A 24,049-nucleotide genomic window follows, 5' to 3' on the forward strand; every position below is an offset into this window, starting at 1 on the left:
AACTTATCATTATTTTACAATCCTATTTGCTGAAATAATAAAAGAAAAATTGTAAAAGAGAAAACAATAGTGTGAGACTGATGACGGCAGCCAGAGGAGAGAATAAGATCAAATATACTGTCCTCACATAGACACTGCAGTACAAACTCCTGTTTAATTAGTTTTTTGTAATTTGATATAAATATGATATAATACATAAATTTAAGAGTTTAAATATAAAAAAAACTCTCAAGGATTTAAGATGCTGAAGATGTTAAACGCTTCATAATTGTTTTGTGAAAAGGCTCCATTATCAAGCTCCAGGGTGTACCTTCTCATTTGACAGTGTTCTGCTGTTGATTTCACAGTTAACACGGCACACTCTCAGAAATAAAGCTATGAGAGCTGTCACTGGTGTGGTATCTTTTCAAACTTACACATTTGTATCTAAAAGGTCCATATGAATACCTCAAGGGTATATATTAGCACTTAAAAAGTACAAAAGTGTTCCTCTTAATTTTTAGGTATGTATATATACTACCAATATGAAGCCTTTAACGCCCCATTCACACAGGGCGTCAGCGTCAACGCTTCACATTCACTTTGAATGGGTGACGCCAGGCGTTGCCGAACTGCTTTGTGGATCCGTCATCGCTGCTTCAGAGGCGTTGCTTGCTGCTGAAGTTGGGAGTAGCTCAACTTTTCAAGCGCCGACGGAAGCGTCAGCCAATCAGATTGCTGTGTGCAAATACACCAGCTAGACAGTGGCCTATTGCTGACTGAATTTCATTGGCTGACACTTCTATGACAATTGTTTCAGCCCCAACTTCAGACACGGCTTCAGTCAAGCGTTGACGCTGAAGCCCCGTGTGAATGGTACAAATGTGTACCTTTTGAAATGGTGCCACCCCAGTGACCGCTCACATAGCTTTATTTCTGAGAGTGCAGCATGTCTTCAGGAGTGCTGAAGACACAGTCCTGTACAGTTTGAGGACTGGAGGCATGACATTTCTGCATCCTCATATTTATTAATGCCAAGTCAATTGTGTGTGTACATGGACTAACGTTGATGATTGTATGGGGACCTCACATGGTTTGAAGTTTTTTTTTTTTTTTCATAAAAATATCCAAACACCCACCAGAACGGTGTAATATATGTTGCTGATGATGTACTTACATTATGCTGAATGTTTGGAAGAATGTTCAAGTGCAGAGAAATGAGCAGTGCTTACTAGTGAGACTAACTCTGTTCATGCTAATACCGTCACACACTCGTTTCTGCTTTAATATGTTTTATTAGCATCCCTAGCTTAGCATAAATCATTAAATCAGAGTAGACCGTTAGCATCTTGCTCAATGTCAAAAAGAGTTTTGATCATGTTACTAAAGCTTGACGACTCTGTAGAGAATAATGAAACCAAACAGTAGACGGCGTTAGTGTGAATTGCAGTGAATCTTCAAATGAAGTGGACAAAGTTGTCCTAAAACTATTGAAAGACATTCATTCTTGTCTTGGGCCCATTTTGAAAAGCTGTTTTGATCCACTTTAAATGTTGACTACAGTAGGGAAGAAAAGAACTGTTGCTGTTCTCTAGGTTGATCTGGCTTGGAACTATATTCTGATCCTGGCGTAATAATAATCAAGGAACTTTGCTGGCGTAGTATGGCTGCAGCAGACACACTGAGTATGTTTACATGGACATCAACAATCTGATTTTATATGATTAAGACAATACTCTGATTAAGAGTCGACCATATAAACAGCAATTTTTAAAGACCTTAATCTGACTAAAGTAATAATCCAACTAAACAGAAATCAATTTAGGACATGTGGATTATGCTGATTTTAGATGTATTATTGAAGAGCAACTCAGACATGTAAACCCCGCGATCAAACTATTACAGTCGTGTAGGATTTTCACTGCATTTTGTCACAGGATAGTCTATACACACACAGCTGTTAAACACTATTCTCTGCACCAACCTAGCCAGTGGAGGACTATAGACAGGAGGACTATGTTTTTCCCCCATATGATGTTCAGTATCAAGTTCCATTAAAACAACACTCTTCCAGCAGTTCTTACGCAAATCCAATATCTCGTTTGTCACGGGGGCATGAAGAAATATTCCTGGATAAAAGTGAAAGTGCCAAACTGCAGTTAAAGTCCACAAATCAAAAATTAAACAGCAGAAATTACATGAAACTCCAGAGAATCATTTTGTTGTCTTACTCAGATTAAGATGAATCATTCCATTACTGATCTCCAGAGATGGGTAGTAAGGAATTAAATTTACTTTGTTACATTTACTTGAGTAAAATTATTGGGTAACGTGTACTTTGAGTACATTTAAAAAAAGTCTACTCTTACTCTTACTCAAGTAAATGATTAGAGAAAAATCAGTACTCATTTCACTACATTTGGCATCGTTCCTCCGCTACTGTCAAATGATAATCATATGATTCATTTAAATTGTTTGCAAATATCTCGAGGTGCCGCATTGGAGAGGTTGTGTCGTGAGACGTATTTATAGAAACGAGTCTCCCGCTTTCGGTTTGAGCGTGCACGCCAATCTTTGAATGATGACTCGAGGAAGACGTGCGAGTTTATGCTGCCGTTACGCCATGCCTTTCTGCCGCTCTGAGAAGGACGGTCACGCTGTCTGTGCAGTGAGTTTATTGGACCAGGTAACTCGTGGCCTCAAGTTCAGTCTGTTTTCACTCCAAGATGTCAATAAGAGCAGTTTGATAATGCTGTTCATGCTGTACATCGAACTGACATTACAACATATACATGAATTCCAGCTCCTACCTGAAAAAAACACAGTCGTAAGACAAACATATATACAAATAGCTTAAGGGGGGAAATAATATTGACCTTAACATGGTTTTATAAACTGCGTTTATTTCAGCTGATATAAAACATACTGTTTCCAGAGGAGAAAAGATGTTATATGCAGGGAGAACATGCAAACTCCACACAGAAACGCTAACTGAGCCGAGGTTCGAACCAGCGACCTTTTTGCTGTGAGGTGACAGCACTACCTACTGCTTCGCCCATATATACATATATATATATATGTGTTAACTAGTAACTATTTACTTGAGTAATTTTTTCATCAGATACTTTTTTACTCTTACTTGGGTAACTTTTATGATTGTTACTTTTACGTGAGTAAAAATTATAGTATAGATTTGGGATTTTGGATACTCTACCCGCCGATGTCCACGTAAACGTAGTCATTGATATTACACAGCACCTGAAAATAGTCCAAGCTAGATAACTGATCTGTGTCTTCTGGCCTGTAGGTGAATGTGAATTTGACAGAATGAGGCAGGTATGAGGTCAAGATGAATCAAGAGTATTGTGTGTTCTCAGATCATTCAGCACCAGAATCATGTATTTAGCAGGAGACTGAATGTCCTCTTGTGTTTTCCTCTGCAGGGTCTCTGTCTCTGGGGCTGAAGGCCTGGATGGCTGAGGGCCGCTTGGGCTCTCCGAGACGCTCCCAGTGTGGTGACGGTGTCTCGGCCTTGTCCGGGTGGTCTCTCCCGCTGCTGTGGAACTGGAAGCTGCATAAATGAGGCAGGCAGAGCAGCAGTGGTCTGAGCTCCAGATGAAGACGCTTCACTTCTGTTCTGCTGGTGTTAACAGTACTGTAAGTGATCCATCATTGAATGCATTCAGATGCATCTCAGATTCTTCTGTGGTTTTGCACATCGGTGTTATTTTGAAATCAACACATTTTTACTTTATTTACATCCCCTTTTTTTTTTGGATGAAATTGCCCCTGGCACATTTGTCTCTTTTTTTTTATTGATTTGATTTGTGCACAGGATGTTTGAGCAGACTTATTTCTGCACGGTTTAGCAGCTGATTGCATTAGCTGGCTTTATTGCACACTCACTGCATTGAAATCAGCACCAGCTCAGCATGCTGAGTGATCCTGGTCAAACGGGCATCAGTATTGCAGTATTACTCTAAATCAGCATTTGAAGAAGCGCCGCTGTAGTGTGGCAGTGTACATGTTACTGTATTGAACAGTTTTCACTAGCGCTTTCATCATTCATGTTACACTCTGCACTTTTTTAATTCCTCTTCTTGGCTGAAGTGCTTTTATTTATTAGACTTTTTTTCTGTGAAGTGTTTCCTGTCTTCTTTAGACTTCTTCAGTTGCAGGACTTGTTTTGGGGAATATTTTGAAGTCAGTGAAATTTGGAAGTTTATATCCTATATGACCTTTGAATGCCAGTTTGGTTTAGTCAGTTGTTTTTCTATGTTAGGGGTGTCCAAACTCGGTCCTGGAGGGCCGGTGTCCTGCATATTTTAGTTCCAACCCCAATTAAACACACCTAAACAAGCTGTACTAGTGTGTTGACGGTAGTTGGAGCTAAACTATGCAGGACACCGGCCCTAAAAACCGAGTCTGGACACCCCTGATCTATGTTTGTGAGATTTCTCCATTTGCTGTGCAGCAGTTGAATGGTCTGCTTTACTTTACTTTGTTGAAAATGTCTCTTTTAAACTTTAAGTGGTCCATTTTCTTTCTTGATGTGAAATCTTTAATAATTTATTGACTCTTATAGCCCCGGTTGGCTGTACTTTTCCAGAGTGTGTACATATGATAATGAAATCTTGCATTAATTTATTTTTAAGGGCATGAATGTTCATCCTGTATAATGTTTGTATTTTTGTAATTTGGTTTTAAGAGGAGCTCTGAATATTTAGTGCTTTTAAGGCGCTGGTAGGCACCATTGAAGTATACTTTGTGTGTGGTACACTACAGCCTCGTGTATTTTAATGTACAGTGCTGTTATTTTCAGTTCATGTAGAATCTCTGTTCTTAACTTTTTACTAATGTAACCCCTTATAGGAATGTACTGTTGATATTGTGATGTCAATACTCGGGTCGTTTGTTTACTTGAAATCACCCCTTTTTCATTAATAAATAGTGTTGAAGAAACATTTTCAGTCATTTTACATGAGTGCACATGCTAAATGATGCCAATAAAAGAACAAGTAGAAATCAAAGCGGATATCATTTATTATTTTACACCATACTGTAATCATCTGTTCATGGTTCCTGCTGTGTGTGTGGTGATGTGAAGTCTAGACTCATCTGTTCAGGTTCCTCCTGAAGAGCGGCATCAATCTGACGACTCAGCTCACTATGTAAGAATGCATGACCGATGGTGAAATACTCCTGCAATATAAAATAAACACTATTAAAAATGCACACAATAGATAAGAGGAAGCTTTGATAGTTCGGTGAAGACCTTTTTCTTGGAAGGTGGTCCTGCAACAGGTGGGTTAAAGCTCATGTCTTTCACACTGTAGTCTTCAAAGAGCTGTAACGGAGACCTGCAGACACACAACAAACCTTTAGCTTCATCTTAAACCAGCAGCACTTAAACCACTGGAAATGTGTGTGTGTGTGTGTGTGTGTGTGTGTGTGTGTGTGTGTGTGTGTGTGTGTTTACCTTCTGCTGAGCTCCACACCCAGAGCACCAGATCCTTCACTAGGAGCTCCCTTCATCAGATGAGCTGCAAACTTCCTCACCACGGGATGATAATGGCTCTGAAACACACACAGACGAACACACACATACAAAAACACACACACTTGAATGAGCAATGCTGAGTAGGTTTTATTTTCCAGAGTCACCAGCTCTCAGTGCTTGTGGAGGAGTTCACATTAAGGCTGAACAATGTATAATTTGAGCAGTGATATGTCTGTATCTGCAATAGTCACAGCACAAGATTATATTCATTAGAATTAAAATATTTTATATGCATTTTATTATTTATACAATATTGAGCATGTTATTTTAAACCTGATTGTTTCATTTCTGTACTGGAATAGTGTTAGACTCTCCAGAAAAGCATAAAGCTGTGAAAAAGACTTGATCATCCCGTCAATCTAAGTTAGTGAAATCTGCTGAAATTGTATTCATATCACTTAATATACTGCAGCAAAACAAAATATCACAATGTCAGATTTCTCCAATATCATACAGCTGTTTTAAAAGAAGTTATGCGTGGGGTCTGTACAATGAAGATAGATTAGCCAGTTATGTTTCTTTCAACAGTTCACACTAAGCTGATAATCAATAAAGCGTACTTGGCATGTTGTCCTGGGAGAGAGCCCTGAGCTCATAATATCCTCGAGCCCAGGGCTCCCTCCCATTAGAAGGGCGAGAGGGGAATTCGAGCTCAGGTAAGTCTCGAGTTCACAAGGAGCCAGCCGTGTTGATCATGAGCACGTGATCCTCTCGAAGGTAGTTTATGAATAAACCACACTTATAGAGCAGCTGAACTGAGCTTCCGTCATGGTGCCTAAAACCCAGAATTGGTGCAAACTAGTGTAACTGACTAGACACCTAATGATGTCTATGCAAACGAAAAGCTAATATTTTGAAAATGCAAAAGACGCTGTTTTAGTCTGGAGATGCTGGTGTTGTGGTTCAGACTGTTAAAAACAGAGGTTTAGCTATCAACAATCCTCTTCTGGACCTTCTCTATTGGTCCCTGATTCATCAAGCCCTCCTCATGTGACCATTACACCACCAGTAGAGTACAAGTATGGATGCTGGTAAAATATCTGCATGCCCAGTGGGTGTGAATAGTCACGTATCATGCGTGTTATGCTGTATAATGTGGATGGAGATTGCTTTTCAGTTTAAAAAGTTGTGTGTGTGTGTGTGTGTGTGTGTGTGTGTGTGTGTTTGCTATGCTGTACCTTGAGTAAGTGCAGCTCCCAGAGTGCTGTGTTCTGCGGGTTGCAGTATTCAGGCACGTCCAGCTCTGGCAGATACACACCACTGCCCTGCGTCTCATTATCCAGAAGGATGTCACACTTGGGGAAGGTCTACACAAAACACAAGCACAGATTAACATGAGTATCATCATCATCTTCATCAGAGCAATGTCTCATCTCACCTGCATCAGCATCCTGTTAGCAGCCAGAATGCCCACACACGAGTCTGGCAGCAGATGTAGAGCCACAGTGTTCAGCCTCTTGAGGAAGGCCTGCGCTCTCTGCAGCGTCACCTGCTTCCTGCGCTTGGACAGCATCACGTCCAGACACTGCAGGACGATCACAGTGTCCTCATTCACTCCTCCTGCACAACAGACACAACAGCAAATCAGTGCAATATCACAGGAAAAACAGATCCAGCTGATGTGTTCATGAGTGTGCTTTAAACATGCACACGCGTACACACAAAAGAAAAATAAAATCAAGTCATGGCAAATAATCTCAAAGCTAAGAAGTTTCAATCTGGCAACCCTTTTTGTTTCTATCACAGAATAAGTACACGGCAGTTGTCTATTAGAGATAAGTTGTTGTTTTTTCTACCCTCATAGCAGAGATGAAATGTGTGGATGGAAACAGAACTTGGGTCATTTTATCTTATATAATAATCTAATAATGTGTCCTGCATGAAAAAAGCAACATGATAATTGTGCATGTAATTGGTGATGAGCAGACGGGGTGTTCAGATGACAGGATGTTGAGGCTGATATGGATTGGAGTCTGTACCTGCGTGTAGCGTCAGCAGCGTTCTGTACAAGTGGCTGTAGAATTTCAGGGGGTCAATGTTGAGGACGTCACCTGCAATATTGAGGAATCACAGATATGCGTGTGAGCTCTGTGAGGTGAGGTGAGGTGTGTGTGTGTGTGTGTGTGTGTGTGTGTGTGTGTGTGTGTGTGTGTGTGTGTGAGCAGAGCTGTGGAGACACACTGACCTTGTCCTGAAAGGATGTGGAAGGACGTGAGAATGCAGTGGAGACTCTCGCGATACGTCAGATCCTGAGAGAAGAACAACAGTTGAGCCTCACACAATCGGCACAATAACAGAATACAGGCTGGCCTTTAACAATAATCAATATATCAACATCACACAACACATGGAGATGACCACACTCATTTTTCATGACAATATATATCGCCCATACATAAACACTAATTCTAGCAACATTTAGCTGATTGCTCTATCTCTATTGGAGGTGTCAAAAAAACACTATAGTATAGATCAATAACCATAGCATATTTTTATGTGGGTGTCTGACAACTGAAGAGAGAATTCTGAGTCCCGAAACACCAAAACACATGTTTTGAGCTGTTGACAGTGGTATATGTGTCCCACACTGCTAAAAACACTATTAGGACACATTTATCTCACTAAAAAAGTGAAAATTGGTTGTTTTTGCGTTATTTCAAGCAAATTTATACTTAAGGTTTGAAACGAAATTATGAAGCTCGTCACGACCATGAGATTTTAGCATGTATTCCAGCGTGTAGATTGGACGTCTGTACCTAGGTGTCCCATATTACGTCTCTGAGTGTGTTGCATTGATTCATGAGTAAGACTTGGTTCAAACTAATCAGTGCACTCTATAGTGTATGAGCTGCAACTTCATTAATATGCATGCTAGCTGTCTTCGACTGTACCTGAAACGGTGTTCAGACGGCAGAGAGACGACACACGTCGTGTTGCCAAAAGTTGTGGGAAAAGAATAAGAATTGTTTGGAGATACGGGTCGTCAGTGTTGCTTTCATAATGTGAAGGTTTTGTTTTCTTTTTCTCTCTATGAGAGCGCTGATGGACTCAGGTGTGGATCAGTGCACGTGACGCGCGGCAGAAATACGTTTGTTTGGAACATTTTTTACTCGAGAGCTTTTCGCATCCATGGTGAAATCCAGATTTGCTGCTCGTCTCCTTTAAATAAAGACGCAGCTCCAGTTGGTGTTGATTGTCCTGTCTCTACAGATTCGGTAAGTGTGTGCGATCAGCGCCCTTTCTTTGTTCATTCAGATGGCAAAGTTATAGTTGGTATGGTCAGCAGTACTCTTACAGTGTTTAAAGACAGACCTTAGTCAAATGATTTCTAAGTTACTTAGTTTACAGTACGTTAATATCACCACAATATTGAAAGATCCGCTGTAAATGCTGCTCTCTGTGTGTAAACACGTGAACACTGCAAGCAAGCTATTGCCGACCGTCGTGTTTAATTTTTGCCACATTTTGTGACAGGATTGTCTACACACACACACAGCTTTTTGACCTGCCGCGTGCATCTGAGTTACCGAGAAATACAGAGGTTTTTTTTCTCTTATACGACGTGCGGTATCAGAATTTCACCATCATTAAACACACTGTCTTTCTCCCCTGCGTGTGTGTTTGTTTTTCCTCTGTCCTCAGTGCGTGCCCAAATGGCAACTCCCATTTTTATTCAAACCCTGCCCATTTTCCCTCCCCCAACACTCCCACCCAAACAGAGCTAGACACACCCACTTTCCTGACTTTTTCTAAACTATAGGTGTGAAAACAGCCTGCTGAAATGGGGGGTTTCTTGGCCCTTTAGTACGAGTTGACTTGTAATGTGTTCTGGAAGTTTTAGTGCACTTTGGATGTTCGTGTAAGATTAATAGAAGTGTGTTTACAAAAAACAACATGACTATTGTGTCCTTTAACAGAAAGCAGGAGCTCAGTGTTGAAATGCTTACCCCTGATGTGATGAGGTTGTACAACACGGCTAACAAATCATCAAAGAACTCCAGGTTTATCAGATGAGCAAACCTTCAGGAAACAGTTTCAACAACATTACTCACATGAACCCATGTTGACAATGCAATAAGACTAATAAAGTTGTTATACATGGGGCGTTTCTTACTTTGCAAGACCTTCTAAAACGGAGGACAGTAAGACGGACTTCTGAGCTTTCTTCAGTATCCTGAAGTAGATTAAGAACACGACGTTCAGCGTCTCTGTGTGCTGCAAACAAAGATGGATGATTAACACTGTGAATATTAACTACATGAAATCCTACTATAACATGTTCATGCATTATAGGGGCTGTATGTCATATTGGCCACTAGAGGATGCATATTCCCAACAAACAAACGCATAGTTTGATGGTGCTATGGCCGAGTGTGAAATCATGGGAGTTGTGTTCTTCAATACATCCTATGTAAAGCTTTCCTTCAGCTTATGATCACATGGAGAAGCAGCAGTGCTGTTTTAATAGACTAAATCCATTCTAGGCTTCTGTTAGAATGCTGCCCTGTGCAGTTGAATAAATCACACAACATATTAAAGCATCTTTCAAACCTTCCAGGATTTATTTACTGCAAAATCAAGCAAACTGCAGAGTTTTCCTTTTAATTGTCTAAGATTTCCAGCATACTTTGGATAGTCGGGACACTATGCACCATCTGCATAGTTTTACATTCAGAAACATTATAGTAGTTGTGAATTCAATGTGCTCAAGTAGGTTAATACATGCTTCTCATCCAGCATGTGATCTCCATCATGAGACAATACTTTAATAATCATATTTCATATATCATTATCATAGACATTATAATAATAAAAGAAATGCTGCAATATTTTTCGCAAACTTCTCAAAAACTCGCCTGAAGAGAAATCCTGGACTGATCTTTGTTGTGTCCTTGTTAAAAATCAAACCGGAAATGGAGGGTGTGTGTTAAACACACAGCACACACTTCATATTACTTTAAACTGCTTATTTCTCTGAATATAATCCTTATTCCAAACATTTGGGATAATACAAGCACAGTCAGCAGAATATGCCATAATTAAAATAACAAAAACAAATGACAGAAAAAAATGTATTTCATGATGAAGCCTATTAGGATGCAGGTAGATCGAGCTTTTCATTTAGATTATGAATGCGAAAACAGTTCAACTCTCAATCTAATCTTGCATCACTCACCAGTTTAATTTTCTTCTCCTTGCTCTCTGTAGCTTCAGCTTCCAGCAGTTCCTTCTGCAGCTTCTCCTCTGCTTTCTTCCACTGTTCACAAGAAGATGCATTCAAATACCAAAACCAAACGAATAAGGTTGAAATCAAGCTAAAGCTCAAGCTAAGGCCACAATTATAGTGAAAAAACTGCTGTCCAACAATGTCCACTCTTCCAAATAAAAGAATAGTTCAACCAAAAGTGAAAATACGGTCATTTATTCTTCCTTCACTTGATCTAAACCAGTTTGAAGTTACTGCTGAACACAGAAACAGCCATTAACTTTAACAGTATTTTTGTTCCCACTGTCCGCTTGTTAAGTGTGCTGTCATTTGAAGCAGCTTCCATGTCCAAGTGCTCTATCAAACTGTATGGGGAGACCCATCAAATGGTAATTTTATAAAGCAATGTAATACTTTCAAAAAACACAATCATAATGTATATATCCATATCTAATATACGATGGCCAGATAGTGATACATTTTTTTATAAATTGTTAAAAATGTGGTATTTGTGATGCAGCAAGTCCAGAGACGGTTGTGTACACTATGACTTTATAAACAATTCACTTTAATATGTGATAGGACTTAAAAGTGGCCATAAAACAATATTTTCTCAATTCAAATGAGTAGCGGCCTGGACCCAATAACAGTATTTCATTCATCTGCGATACATAGCGACTTAACAAGCGGATAGATGTCAATGGCAGCTTTTTTCCAACATTCCTCAGAATATATAGTTTTGTGTTTAACATAAGAAAGAAATTCTTAAATGTTTAGAAGCACTTGAGCAGGGGCGTCAAACTCAATTCCTGGAGGGCCGAAGCCCTGCACAGTTTAGTTCCAACCCTGCTCCAACACACTTACCTGTAGGTTTCAAACAAGCCTGAAGGACTCAATTAGTTTGATCAGGTGCGTTTAATTAGGGTTGGAACTAAACTGTGCAGAGCTGCGGCCCTTTTGGATCTGAGTTTGACACCTGTGCACTTAAGTATATGAAGCAGGTATAGATCAGGGATCACCAAACTTGTTACTGGAGGGCCGGTGTCCTGCAGATTTTAGCTCCAACCCTAATCAAACACACCTGAACAAGCTAACCAAGCTCTTACTAGGTATACTCGAAACATCCAGGCAGGTGTGTTGAGGCAAGTTGGAGCTAAACCCTGCAGGGCACCAGACCTCCAGGAACGAGATTGGTGACCCCTGGTATAGAGCATATATTATATGAAGTGTAAAAAGTATATATTAGATATAAAGTAGTCTATGAAGTAAATAAGAATTTACATCATATCAAGAATTTACAAAAATCCTATTTTATTTGCTCAATGGGCATTTTATAATAATATTTAATAAAAATATAAAGGATTCAGTATTAACTCTAAATTAATGATTAAATCACGGTGATGATGTGTTAAACGTTAAGCAATATATGTTCTGAAATACAGACATACGCAGAGTCCTTTTCAAGAGTAAATAAACAAGTGTAGAGCACACAATTAGCAGAAGGCTTGTGTGTGTGGGGAGATCAGCAATACAGTCTTATACCATATACACAACTTCAAATCATGACATTTGTGTGACACTGGCTTGATTTCAGACCTTCCGCTGCATCCTGGATAAATTTTTCCTCTTCTCCTTGAATGACATGAACTTTTTTTTGGGTGCAGTATCTTCAGTGTCTTTCTTCATGTCCACTTCTTTTATTCTCAGACACAGAAGACAGTTCAGCACCTGGATATTCGCAAAACATCACATTACTGCAAAACGGAAGCTCACACAGCAATGAACAACACACTCATTCAATTGTTGTTTCAACACAGCTGAACATTTAAGATTTGACTTGAGCTTGGGTGGCAATATTGATTAAAGAAAGTCTGACTAGAAGGTCTGGAGTAGTTAAAAGATTTTAGTTGCCATATAAGAAATCAAACAACTATTGAATGAATAGTTCACCCAAAAATGAAAATTAGTTTCTTTCTTCTGTTGAAATCAAAAGAGGATATACTGAAGATGTTGGGGAATAAAAGACAATTGATAAGCATAATAGAAACTAAAACACTATGGAAGTCAACGGCCTTTCATTCTTCAGAATATCTTGCTTCATGTTCGCCGGAGGGAAGAAAATCAGAAGATCATGAGGTTTTGAACCACTTGGAGAAAGTACATGAGGAAATTTTCATTATTGAGTGAACTGCCCCTTTAATATTTACAATGTTAGAACAAATGTTCTGATCATAATGCTGATGGACAATGAAACGGTGTTAATTTTCTTGCCCGAAATACTTGTATAGAAATACTTATGGCAAATGCATTTAGTCTTTTCGTCATTGGCACGAAGTATGATGTGTTGGGCGCTTATTGGAGACAACATGAAGAGCACAGTATGAGTGAACATACCACTGGTTTGATCCTATAGTTCCTGCTCTTGACCATTCCTGAGATCACCTTGACCATGGCTAACGAGGCCTGGCCCACTTTATCCTGTTTCAGCAGCTTCTTTACAGCTTCACAACACATCTCAGACACCTGAACAGACACAAACAACACCAGCACAAATGGTACTTCCACAGGTATTCCTTAAAACGAATTGTTTCAAGCACAATTGAAGACAAAATGATTAGCCCTCCTGTCCAATCCTTCAAATATTTCCCAAGTGCTGTTTAACAGAGCAAGAAAATTTTTACAGTATTTCCTATTATATTTTTTTGTTTTGGAGAAGGTCTCATTTCGTTTACAGTCCTTCCAGGATTTTGAGATTGCTGAATTTATCACAAAAACAAGCAAACTACACAAAATTTTGCAGATCTCACATTTTTTTATGAAATGCCACAGATTTTCTGCAAAACTGGGTCTAGATGCTTTCTATGACATCATTACTGAATGTATTTACCCAGAATACCAGAACAAATTTCACCAGAAGAAGACAGCATTTTACACACACACAGGCACGCACGCACACTGACACGCACACGGACGTGCACATTTACCAACAAATAGTACTCTGAAAGACGCAGAAAAAAATTTGAGGTGAGTGAAATTACTTGAATAAAGACTTTTTTTTTGCAGGCTCTCACCACGTAACACCGGCATGGTGTCAGGCCTCTTTCACAGCGCATGTGCTAGCAGAGCAGAATGCAGCGTGTATGTGTGTGTGTGCACGCAGCGCATGAGCAGATTCGTGTAAAAGAAACTTGTGGGCACTTTAAATTTACTTTATTATTTTTTATCTAATTTTCTTCTGCTTATCTTTTTCTTTTTTTTTTTCTTTTTTTAGCTTTTTTTCAGTTGTTTTATTATTAATATGTTAATGAGTTTAATTGTTATTTGGTTACATATGTTGAAATTAAGTGCTATTTTATGTTACAGAACCCAATGTCTTAAAAAAAAAAAAAAATTTTATTCATTTTAAAATCTGTCATTTTTGGCCACATAAATCAAAATAAAGTCCTGCAAAATCCTGGAGGAACTGTTTTAGCTTTTAAAGCAGTCTTTACATTTTTTACAATAATTTTTTAAATATTGTTTTTTATTATTTTTATATTAGTTTTTATAATATTAGCCAACTTAAGATTTTAAACTGGCTACAGAACAGACCAGTTGTCCAATTACTTGAATTATCAACCCTACTTGACTAGTTAATCTAACCAAGACTTTAAATTGCGCTTTACAGAGTTCCCACTCTAAGCCACATATCAAATTCCCTCACTTTCCACTGACTAATCAGCTGAATTTCCATGATCTATAATAAAGAGCGACAGGCAGCTGGACTGTTCAGCAGTTCCTCCAGAATAATCCGATTCTGTCAATGCTAAATTAAACAAAAATATTGGTGCAAAGTTTATAGGAGCTTGCACTTTTTTTACTGACACAGATTTCCTGCAATTTTTGGTCAGCCAGGACAGCTAAAATGGCTGCAACACCATCTGCATTGTTTTTGCTTATAGAAAGTGCTTAACTGGTGTGTGATACCTCATGTTGTTACAAGAGAAACCTATGATTCTTGAGGTCAAATTTTTTTTTAATTAACTGAGATATGTAATTGTGTATATTTTACGCAAAATCTAAGAAGAACAGACAAAAAAAAAAGACAAAAAAAACAACAACACCATACAGTATTTAACAGTCAGTATTTTTCATGACCGCATTTCAATTTCCAAGTGGGAAAAAAAATCAATAAATTAAAATTTTAGTAAAAAAAAAATAGTCTAGCGATAACAACAAGCAAATATGTGAACAGCTTGATAGGAAACATGGGGGGAAAAAATCAGAGATACATTTTTATTAATGAAAAACCAGTCATTACAATCTAAACAAATATAAAATTCCTGGACCTTCAATATCTGGAATAGACCTTTTAAATATACAATTAAATATACTATTCCAGAAAATGACATGTGGAGTATCTTGCTAAATAATTTTTTATCATCATGGCAGGAGGGCTAATATTGTAGTCTTGATCTGTGTATGGCTGACAGTTAGCAGACTGACCTTCTTGTCGGAGTCATTCATCAAAGGCACCAGCATGACTATAATGTTGTTGTGGAAGTTGAAGTGTGGCAGAGCAACCAGCAGCTCACAGATGCAGCGCACGGCCACTTCAGCAAGACCCTTGTAGGACTGCAGAGACACGGCCTGACTTCTCTTCTCCTTCTTCTGCTTCCAGTCTGAAACGACAGCAGATCAGTCAGACAAACAAACAATGGATGAACAGGTAGAGCAGAGAACAGAGATCTACCTTTGACTGTCTGTTCCAGCTCCTCCAGGTAAAACTTATACTGGCTGACCAGACCCTCCTCAAACTCTCTGAGCTGCAGCGTCTCTTTCTTCACCTGAAGCAGAAAGGCAGATGCATGAAGCAATTTATTTCACACACATTATAGTCTTTTTTTTTTTTCCTGGAGTCCACCTGTCTAAAGAGCGGCCCCAATTAAGTCCTAATGAACATATTTTGAATTCTCAATGAACATTTTTACAGAATATAAGTCACATAATTCATAAACGCAGTTTCAATAGACTTTTAAATTAGTTTAGATTTGTTTTGGGGCTGCACGAGATATGGTTTCAGCAACGATATCACAATGTGCACATTTGCAATAGTCACATGGCAGGATCTGCATTTTTGAGTCTGTAACAATGTTGGAAATAATAATGTTGAAAACTGTAACAGAGGCGACACGATGGCTTAGTGGTTAGCACTGTGGCCTCACAGCAAGAAAGTCGCTGGTTCAAATCCTGGCTGGTTAAGTTGGCATTTCTGTGTGGAGTTTGCATGTTCTCCACGTGTTTCTGTGGGTTTCCTCCGAGTGCTCTGTTTTCCCGCACAGTCCAAACACATGTGCTATAGTTGAATTGGGTGAACTAAATTGGCCGCAGAACTAAATTGGCCCCATAATATCAGCCAAACGTTCTGCAGGTAGCACCCAAAAGCAGTGGAAGATGCTAACCATAGCACAATACTGAACATCGACCTCTGGATATGCTAAAGCAGGGGTGTCCAAAATCGGTCCGGTGTCCTGCAGATTTTAGCTCCAACTTGCCTCAACACACCTGCAAGGATGTTTCTAGAAAGCCTAGTAAGAGCTTGGTTAGCTAGCCCAGGTGTGTCTGATTGGGGTTGGAACTAAACTTTGCAGGACACCGGCCCTCCAGGACCGAGTTTGGACATGCCTGTGCTAAAGGAAGGCAGCTCTCGTTACGGGGCTCTAACGCGCCATTCGGAATAAATTAAATCTATCAATAATTAAAATAATTAAATCTTCTCAAACAAATGTTTGCTCCTGACAGCAGGTTTTGATCTTTGGTTTCATTCTATAATACTGGACTTATTTTCCTACGAAGGAACTGTGAAAGTGATTAAACAAGAGAGAAAAGTGTGAAAATGTTAATGGCTGTCTGAGAAAATAGTGTAGTGAGGGGTTTTACAGCTTTAAAACATATACAATAATTGCAAAAAATAAAGCTGACTTCTACTTATTTACTTATTACCAGGGCCTGACGGAATCTGCAGAAGATTTTGCTATTTCTGCGGAGAATGTTGGTAAAAATCTGCGGAATTATTTTGGGAGTATCATAACTAAACCTTAATATGTTAAGTAAAAAGTAATACCTTTTAAACTTTTATTTAATGTTTAAATTGCAAATCCAATTAGATGCACTTTATTTGGTAAACAAAGCAAGTCTCTCATATAATATCTTTACTAAAAGACAGAAAATATTACTGTAAAAACTGAATTGTGCATAAATCAGATGAACATTTTCATATTAGTCAATAATATTGCTTTAATTAATTAAAAAACTGAATAACGAGATTAACGAGACCACTGTATCTGTAAACTTTTTACATCAATGCAATTTATTGTTTCATTTCTTTCAAGCAAGCATTTTTTGTTGTCTTTTTTAAAGCACACTGGAAACATCTTTTACTCAAAATGAAAAGAATAATCAAGTCACTGCACCTTTGCGGCCTTCTCTTCTTCCGTCAGAGGTCGGATTCGATATGCCGGCACAATGTCCTTAAAGACCTCCATGAGGGAGACCATGACTAACTTTCTGACGGTGACGGCAACGCAGGGGTCTGTCTCCATCAGCATGGCCCTCAGCTCCTTCAGCTTCTTGATCTGAAACGCACAAGAAACATCAGCACACGTGTTTAACAGCAGTACAGATCACCCACACACAGAGAGATGCCAGTGTGCCTTACATTAACATGTGGATCTGCCAGTATTGCAGAGGACAGAGCGGCGATGCGCAGTTTCTTCTCCATCAGTTTCTGTGCGCGCTGCTCAAACTGCTCCTGAGGTGTTAGCAATGGAGCGCTCTCTGGTTCCTCCTCTGAACAGATTTCAACAATCAGCACAAATAAAACGAAAGTTTCTTTTCATCAAAGCTAAATGTGCATTAAATGAGTACAAAAACAAAAAGATTCATTCTACTTAACCAGTGGTTCTCAAACTGTGGTACGTGTACCATTAGTGGTACACAGGCTTCCTTCTAGTGATACTCGGAGGAATGAAATATGTCATGTACATGCTACACACATTAAAAAATTTTCAAAAATGATCTATTTAATATGCCATATAGCCTATATTTCTGTGGTAATCTGCCACGTTTTTTAAAGGGTCACGAAACACCAAAACACATTTTTTGAGCTGTTGACAGTCGTATATGTGTCCCACACTGCTAAAAACACTATTAGGACACCTATATTTCACTAAAAAGTGTAAATTGGTTGTTTTTGCGTTATTTCAAGCAAATTCGTACTTCCGGTTTGAAACGAATTTTTGAAGCTGCGTCACGGTCATGACATAATAGCGTGTATTCCAGCGTGCAGACTGGACGTCTGTGCCAGAGTGTGTCTTATTACGTCTTACAGTGTGATGCATTAATGCATGAGTAAGGCTTGGTTCAAACCAATCAGCGCGCTCTATTATGCAACTTCATTAATATTCATTACTGTCAGCGTGTAGACGGCAGAGACGCCATGTTGTGTTGGCAAAACAAGCGTGAAGTGTTGCTTTTATAGTTTGCTGCAGTTAAGTTTTGTTTTCATTTTCTCTCTGTGAGAGCGCAGCTGAAGTCACGTGTGGATTACAGTGTAAGCGACGCTCGACAACAACTTACATGTCTAAGGAGGAACATTGTTTACCTGAGAGCTGTTCTCATCTGCAAACGCTGAGATCCGGATTCGCTTGTAGTCTCCTCTAAATAAAGACGCGGCTCTAGTTGCTGTGGATTTTCCTGTCTCTACAGATTTGGTAAGTGAGCGAACAGTGCTCTTTGTTTATTCAGTTCGTATTTTATTCGTATCAAACAAACTATTGCACCGAGTGTAAACAAGTTAGCACTAACAGTTACAATTAAACTATAACCTCGTGTTGGATTTTGTGACCGGAATAACACACGCGGCTTTCTGACGCTACCTGCCGTGTGCATCTAAGTTTCCGGGAAATGCTGAGTTTTTTTTCTCTCATTCGCCGTGCGGTATCAAACATTGCATGAAAAATACACGCTTAGAGCAGTTCCTCGAATCAAATATCGCGTTTGTCGGGAGTGACATGAATGAATTCCCTGAATGAAAGAGATAAACTGCAGTTAAAGTCCACCATTTGGCAAATAATTCGACTACAGATGTCCATGTAAACACAGTCACATTGTCCGCTGTGGTTGTGTGTTTTGACTCTGAAACTCGCGCGTGCCCAAATAGACACTCCCACACCAAGCCTCTTTTCTTCCTCCGACACTCCCCCCTAAACAAAGCTGGACACGCCCACTTTTCTGACTTTTTCCAAAGTAGAGGTGTGAAAACACCCTGCTGAAACGAGGGGGTTTCATGGCCCTTTAAGTGTGCAGAGGTGTAGCTGCTGTACTGGGTCTACTACGCTATTGTATTTCAATACTGCTCATTTTTGGTGGTACTTGGAGAGACTATTTTTTTCTGAGGTGGTACTTGAGGAAAAAAGTTTGAGAACCACTGTACTAAACAATAAAAATTATGCATAAACAGTTTTTTTAAGAAGACTCTTGTGCTAAATTTTTACTAAGTAAAGCTACTAGTTTATATTGTAACCTACTTTAAAATGTATTTTTAAAAATCCAGCAGCCTTACTGAGATAATTGAGGATAATACTTGAGAAATAGCAAAGTGGACTTTTATTTCTACTAATCTAAAAAAAATTAGGGCAGAAATTGAAAGGAGGAACTTTTTACATACCACAATCATATCAAATCATAAAAACATTAGTGCTGGGCAAAGATTGATTGCATCCAAAACAAAAGTTATTTGACATAATATACATGTGTGTGTATTTTAAATATTTATTTTGTTTATGTGATGGAAACAAAACTGTAAAAAAAAATTTTGTTGCAAAGATATTTAAATGTATATATAATTTGTATTATATACATATATATTTTATATCTTAATATAAATCCATTTTCTCAAATATATGCATGCATATATACACACACACACATAATAAACACACACACACACATTGTCAAAAGAAACTTTTTTTGTGAATGCAATTAATTACTATGAATTTTTACCCAGCTCTAAAAGCTAAACTTCATTTTTAAATAAAATTAACTTACAATTTAAACTTAAAACACTTACAAATTTAGAGCATCAAAAAACTACAACACAACTTCTTAAACTGACCCTTAAAATTACCTTTATTTTTATAATATGTGTGTACAAATTTCCACAAACCTTTTTGTAAGTAAACCTCCTGGTTTGGTTCCTCTTCTTCTTCTTCTGCCTGTGGTAAAACTAAGGAACACAATGAAACAACACATTTAATGATCAAGCACCCTCTGAGGAGTCGCATGACTGCAGTGGACACACAGACGCGCACACAGACACATACGCACCAGGTTTCTCCATGCTCTGAGGGATCAGGCCACTCTTGTCTTTGATGGGCAGCAAGTGAATAAGCTCTTTCTCTTCCTCCTGCTGCATCTTTCTGGGCATCTTCTCATAATTCTCCAGCGCCTGCTCAGACTTATGCTTTTTGGCATGTACTGGAGCACTGCAATTACACAAAACGAGAAACATCAAGACATAAATGTGAACTTTATCAACAGAAGCAACAGCATTTCACCATTCTTTGGCAAAGAAATGCACGCACATTAGAGACAAAGGCCTTTACTAAAACCTGCCAAGGTAAAAGTTTGGTTTTGAAAAGTTGCGACAGAAATGCATTATTATTGTCATTTAAAATGCACTCATCAAATTATATATATATATATATATATATATATATATATATATATATAAAACATTATTTTTACTGAATTGTTCTCTGTAGTAAATACAAAAAGTTGTGCAAAATAAATATGCATTTTATTAAAATGCTTGTCAATAAATATTTAGTGAATCATAAATCCCGAAAAATGTAAGACAAATAAAAAAGGAATCTTTTTGATTAATATGATAATTGTAATATTATTTAAATATTGATAATAATTATCATAAATAAGAATAATAAATAATTATATAAAGTCATTTGATGAAAAATTTTGTCCATCAAAACAAATTTATAAAAAAAAAATATTTAAAAGTAATAATAATAATAATAATAATAATAATATAATGAATAAAATAAAAGCTGGGAAAAAATTTAATAACCTAAACCTTCTTAATAACCTAAAGCCGTGGCCACACTGCACAAGACTTCCATTCATAAATATGCATGCTAATGCATCAGACCGAAAACGCAAGCTCGAGCAACAAGTTTCGCAGTTCGCTGCATTGGAAAGTTCAAGCCTGGTGAAGTCTTACCAGCAAAATAACATCATGTGACTGTGTGAGACCAATCGAAGAACAAAACATGACCTCTCTGGACAAAAATTGTAAATATGGACCCACCACTCTTTAATCACCACTTTTTAATGTCTAGTCATCTTGTTTAATCTCGCCCTATTTCGCAGCGCCATCCAACAGAATTTTGCATGCTCAATCTGTAGTGTGACCGTGGCATAAGAGTCTGTTAAGAAAGAAATATCTAGTGATTTGCGTACTGCACGTGTTTAACTCTGAGCTTACCATGAAGAGAGGTCGCGGGTCAGAAAAGAGGCTTTCTGTGCGATGGCTCTGATGTGTTCCAGATCATCTTCATCCATCATATCTGTGGGCAGAGACTCCAGGAACTCTTCCTCCTCCTCTTCATCCTCTGTAATCCAACATCAACATTACAAAACTCCAACAGCACTGAGCTCATGCAAAACAACCCAGAAACCAATGTTGGCTCACCGGGTCTCTTCTTGTAGCGCTCCAGGGGTTTGAGGGTCTGATGGGAAACATCAGAAATGGCCTTGTGGAGTTTCCTCTGCTCTTTGCGTTGTTTTTTAGCCGAACTCTGTTGCTTAAACTGCCGATTCTTCAGTTTGTTTTCTAGCTTCAGGTTACTGGTTTTCAGTAACTTTCTGAAGCTAGGCCTCTTTTTCTTGTTTCTTTTAGAAGCCTTGAGTAAAATACAGATTAACACACAGATGAATCATGGATGCTAATGTACATGAGCAATTCCAGTGTGGCATTTGCAGTAAAATCTTAAACCATTAATTCACATAGAAAGTATTTGTTAACATTATAACAATATGTACACATTAACAACATTATGGATGTGACCAAAAAAACAAAAACAAAAAATCGGATTTGAATAGGAAGCTCTACAATATTTTGTGTGCATATACATTAGATTAGTCAGTACTGAAGCCAAATCTGGAGCTTATCTAACAAAACCTTACAAAAAACTTACGATAACGGTCCAAAAACTAGTACACACAAATTTGTTATAGAAAAATATTAAATCTAAATTTTTAAAAGAGGAAAAGTCAAGAGAAGCAAAAAAAAAAAAAAAAAAAAGGAAAAATTAAGTTGAAATTTTGTAGGTTGTAATTTAATTTTGCAATATTTAGCTTGAATTTAATTGCATTAACTTTCATTTTCTAATGAAAATGTTTGGTCACTAAAACATTATTTTAATACATATGTTTAATAAATATGTTTTGTTTAAATGCACCAAAATACATCGCCTAAATTCACTGAGAAAAGAAGAAAAAAAATAATTTTTTAAAATGGGGTGTACTCCTATTATGCTGAGCACTGTATATAACAAACTTTGTAAAAATTCAGTGAATTAAACTGCACAATCTATAAGAAATAATGCTAATCAAAAGAATGATATTCGGCTCACTATAGAACAAAAACTATTGATTTTGACAAAAAGCTTTGTTATTGATGTGGCAGATGTGAAATTGGACTTGTGTGACTTGGGTTATTGGTTTACATTGGTTTTAAAACCTTGACAGAGACATTTAGAGTATTTTTTAAGTACTGTTAAACTAAAGCCTACACAAAAAAACTTCTTTTTTTTCATGGCAAGGTTGACATTTGCATGGAATTGCTCACAACAAATATAAATAAGCCGTAACTTCTTCATATATGAATCAGGACAATGATGAAAGTGTTTTTATTCGAGCAACAGAGCAATAAAAGAATGAAACAGCTTTAATTAGTTTGTACATTAAGATGTATCCCGTTCGAATATAAAACCAACTCTAGTAAACACAGAGGTAAAGTTGGTTGTATATTCGGATATTCAGACATTCTCCTTAATAATATAGTTTCAGAAAAAGTATTCTTTGCAAATTATAAATAGGGAAATAATATTAACAGCCAATGATTATCAAAGTACAGCATTGTTTACAGTCAATTAAACAGTGTTAATTTTTTATAGTCATACTTGCATGCTAATTCTGATCGAATATTCAAAGTAAAATGGTAAACAACATAGAGACTGAATAAACGAATGTGCAAATATAAAACCAACCTCTGTTACAGTAAATGGCCCATAGATATATATATATATACATGTATATATGTATGTGTGTGTGTGTATATATATATATATATATATATATATATATATATATATATATATATATATATATATATATATTATTACACCACTTTTGTTGATTAAAATAACCATAAAAAATGTTTTTCGACATGAAATAAATGACAATACTGTGGTTTGATGCTGTATGGATTACACCAGTAACTGTTAAACAATATGACACGGAAGGTTTTACGTTATTATTTCATTACATGTGACTCGGCAACGTTTTGACTAATACAATATATTGAAATAAAGACTATTCGGTCTCGAATATTCCTCTTAAAAACACAATTTAGGATAATGAAGCAGCAGTTCACTGAGAAACATGACCAACAGCAGCTGAAGTTTTAATAAATACACACACGCGTTTTTTTTTTTTTTGTGACAATCAAAAAATGACTTACCGGGCCCATTTTGAGCGATGATTTGACTTAAGGTCGACAATAATTCAAACGTGTGATTCAGTTTAATCCTAAAACTGAAGAGTGCATGAATCCACTCTTCAAACACGCACCACATGGACAGGAAGTAAACTAATGGAGAAAACTAGATGAACCCCGCACACACCGCCTTCACGCGCCATCTTGTGGCCTGGAGAAACGAATACCTACAAAAGGTATTAATACTGAGGTAAAGTTGACTTTAGATTCACACATTCAGACTTTCTCCTTGATAATATAATATAATATAATATAATATAATATAATATAATATAATATAATATAATATAATATAATATAATATAATATAATATAATATAATATAATATAATTAATATAATATAATATAATATAATATAATATAATATAATATAATATAATATAATATAATATAATATAATATAATATTACAAAGTATCAATTACAAATTCTAAAGAGTGTAATCACATTAGCAGTCTATGACTAATAA

At 37.4% G+C, this 24,049-nt stretch overlaps 2 protein-coding genes across 51 annotated transcripts in view; one reads left to right on the top strand and one right to left on the bottom strand.

The window, feature by feature from the left end:
• The window catches only part of plce1 (phospholipase C, epsilon 1), a 159,872-nt gene extending 154,863 nt beyond the window's left edge, over positions 1-5,009 (top strand). For 34 of the 50 annotated variants that reach the window (XM_087275309.1, XM_087275301.1, XM_087275310.1 and 31 more), the window contains one exon: positions 3,423-5,009. Coding sequence is in view for 18 of the 50 variants with exons in the window: in XM_087275301.1 (XP_087131427.1) it covers positions 3,423-3,562 (140 nt within the window). In the remaining 32 variants the exon portion in view is untranslated. The remainder of the gene's footprint in view (positions 1-3,422) is intronic. The other 16 variants (XR_015503549.1, XR_015503554.1, XR_015503561.1 and 13 more) reach the window with 5 other exon arrangements.
• On the bottom strand, positions 4,999-23,663 carry noc3l (NOC3-like DNA replication regulator). The gene is made up of 21 exons (NM_001002863.1): positions 23,545-23,663; positions 21,493-21,703; positions 21,286-21,412; positions 20,112-20,269; positions 19,951-20,010; positions 17,443-17,573; positions 17,198-17,359; positions 15,478-15,571; positions 15,231-15,406; positions 13,140-13,268; positions 12,342-12,473; positions 10,716-10,796; positions 9,654-9,754; positions 9,487-9,559; positions 7,725-7,788; positions 7,519-7,590; positions 6,918-7,099; positions 6,718-6,846; positions 5,459-5,556; positions 5,255-5,339; positions 4,999-5,181 (listed from the first exon to the last, which is right to left on the bottom strand). The coding sequence occupies exons 1-21, from the start codon at positions 23,551-23,553 to the stop codon at positions 5,053-5,055; spliced, it is 2,403 nt and encodes an 800-aa protein (NP_001002863.1). The 5' UTR covers positions 23,554-23,663; the 3' UTR covers positions 4,999-5,052.
• Positions 23,664-24,049: the final 386 nt, after the last annotated feature.

Source organism: Danio rerio, chromosome 12, assembly GCF_052040795.2.
Source record: "Danio rerio strain M-AB ecotype USA chromosome 12, GRCz13ab, whole genome shotgun sequence".
In the NCBI taxonomy this organism is placed as follows: domain Eukaryota; kingdom Metazoa; phylum Chordata; class Actinopteri; order Cypriniformes; family Danionidae; genus Danio; species Danio rerio.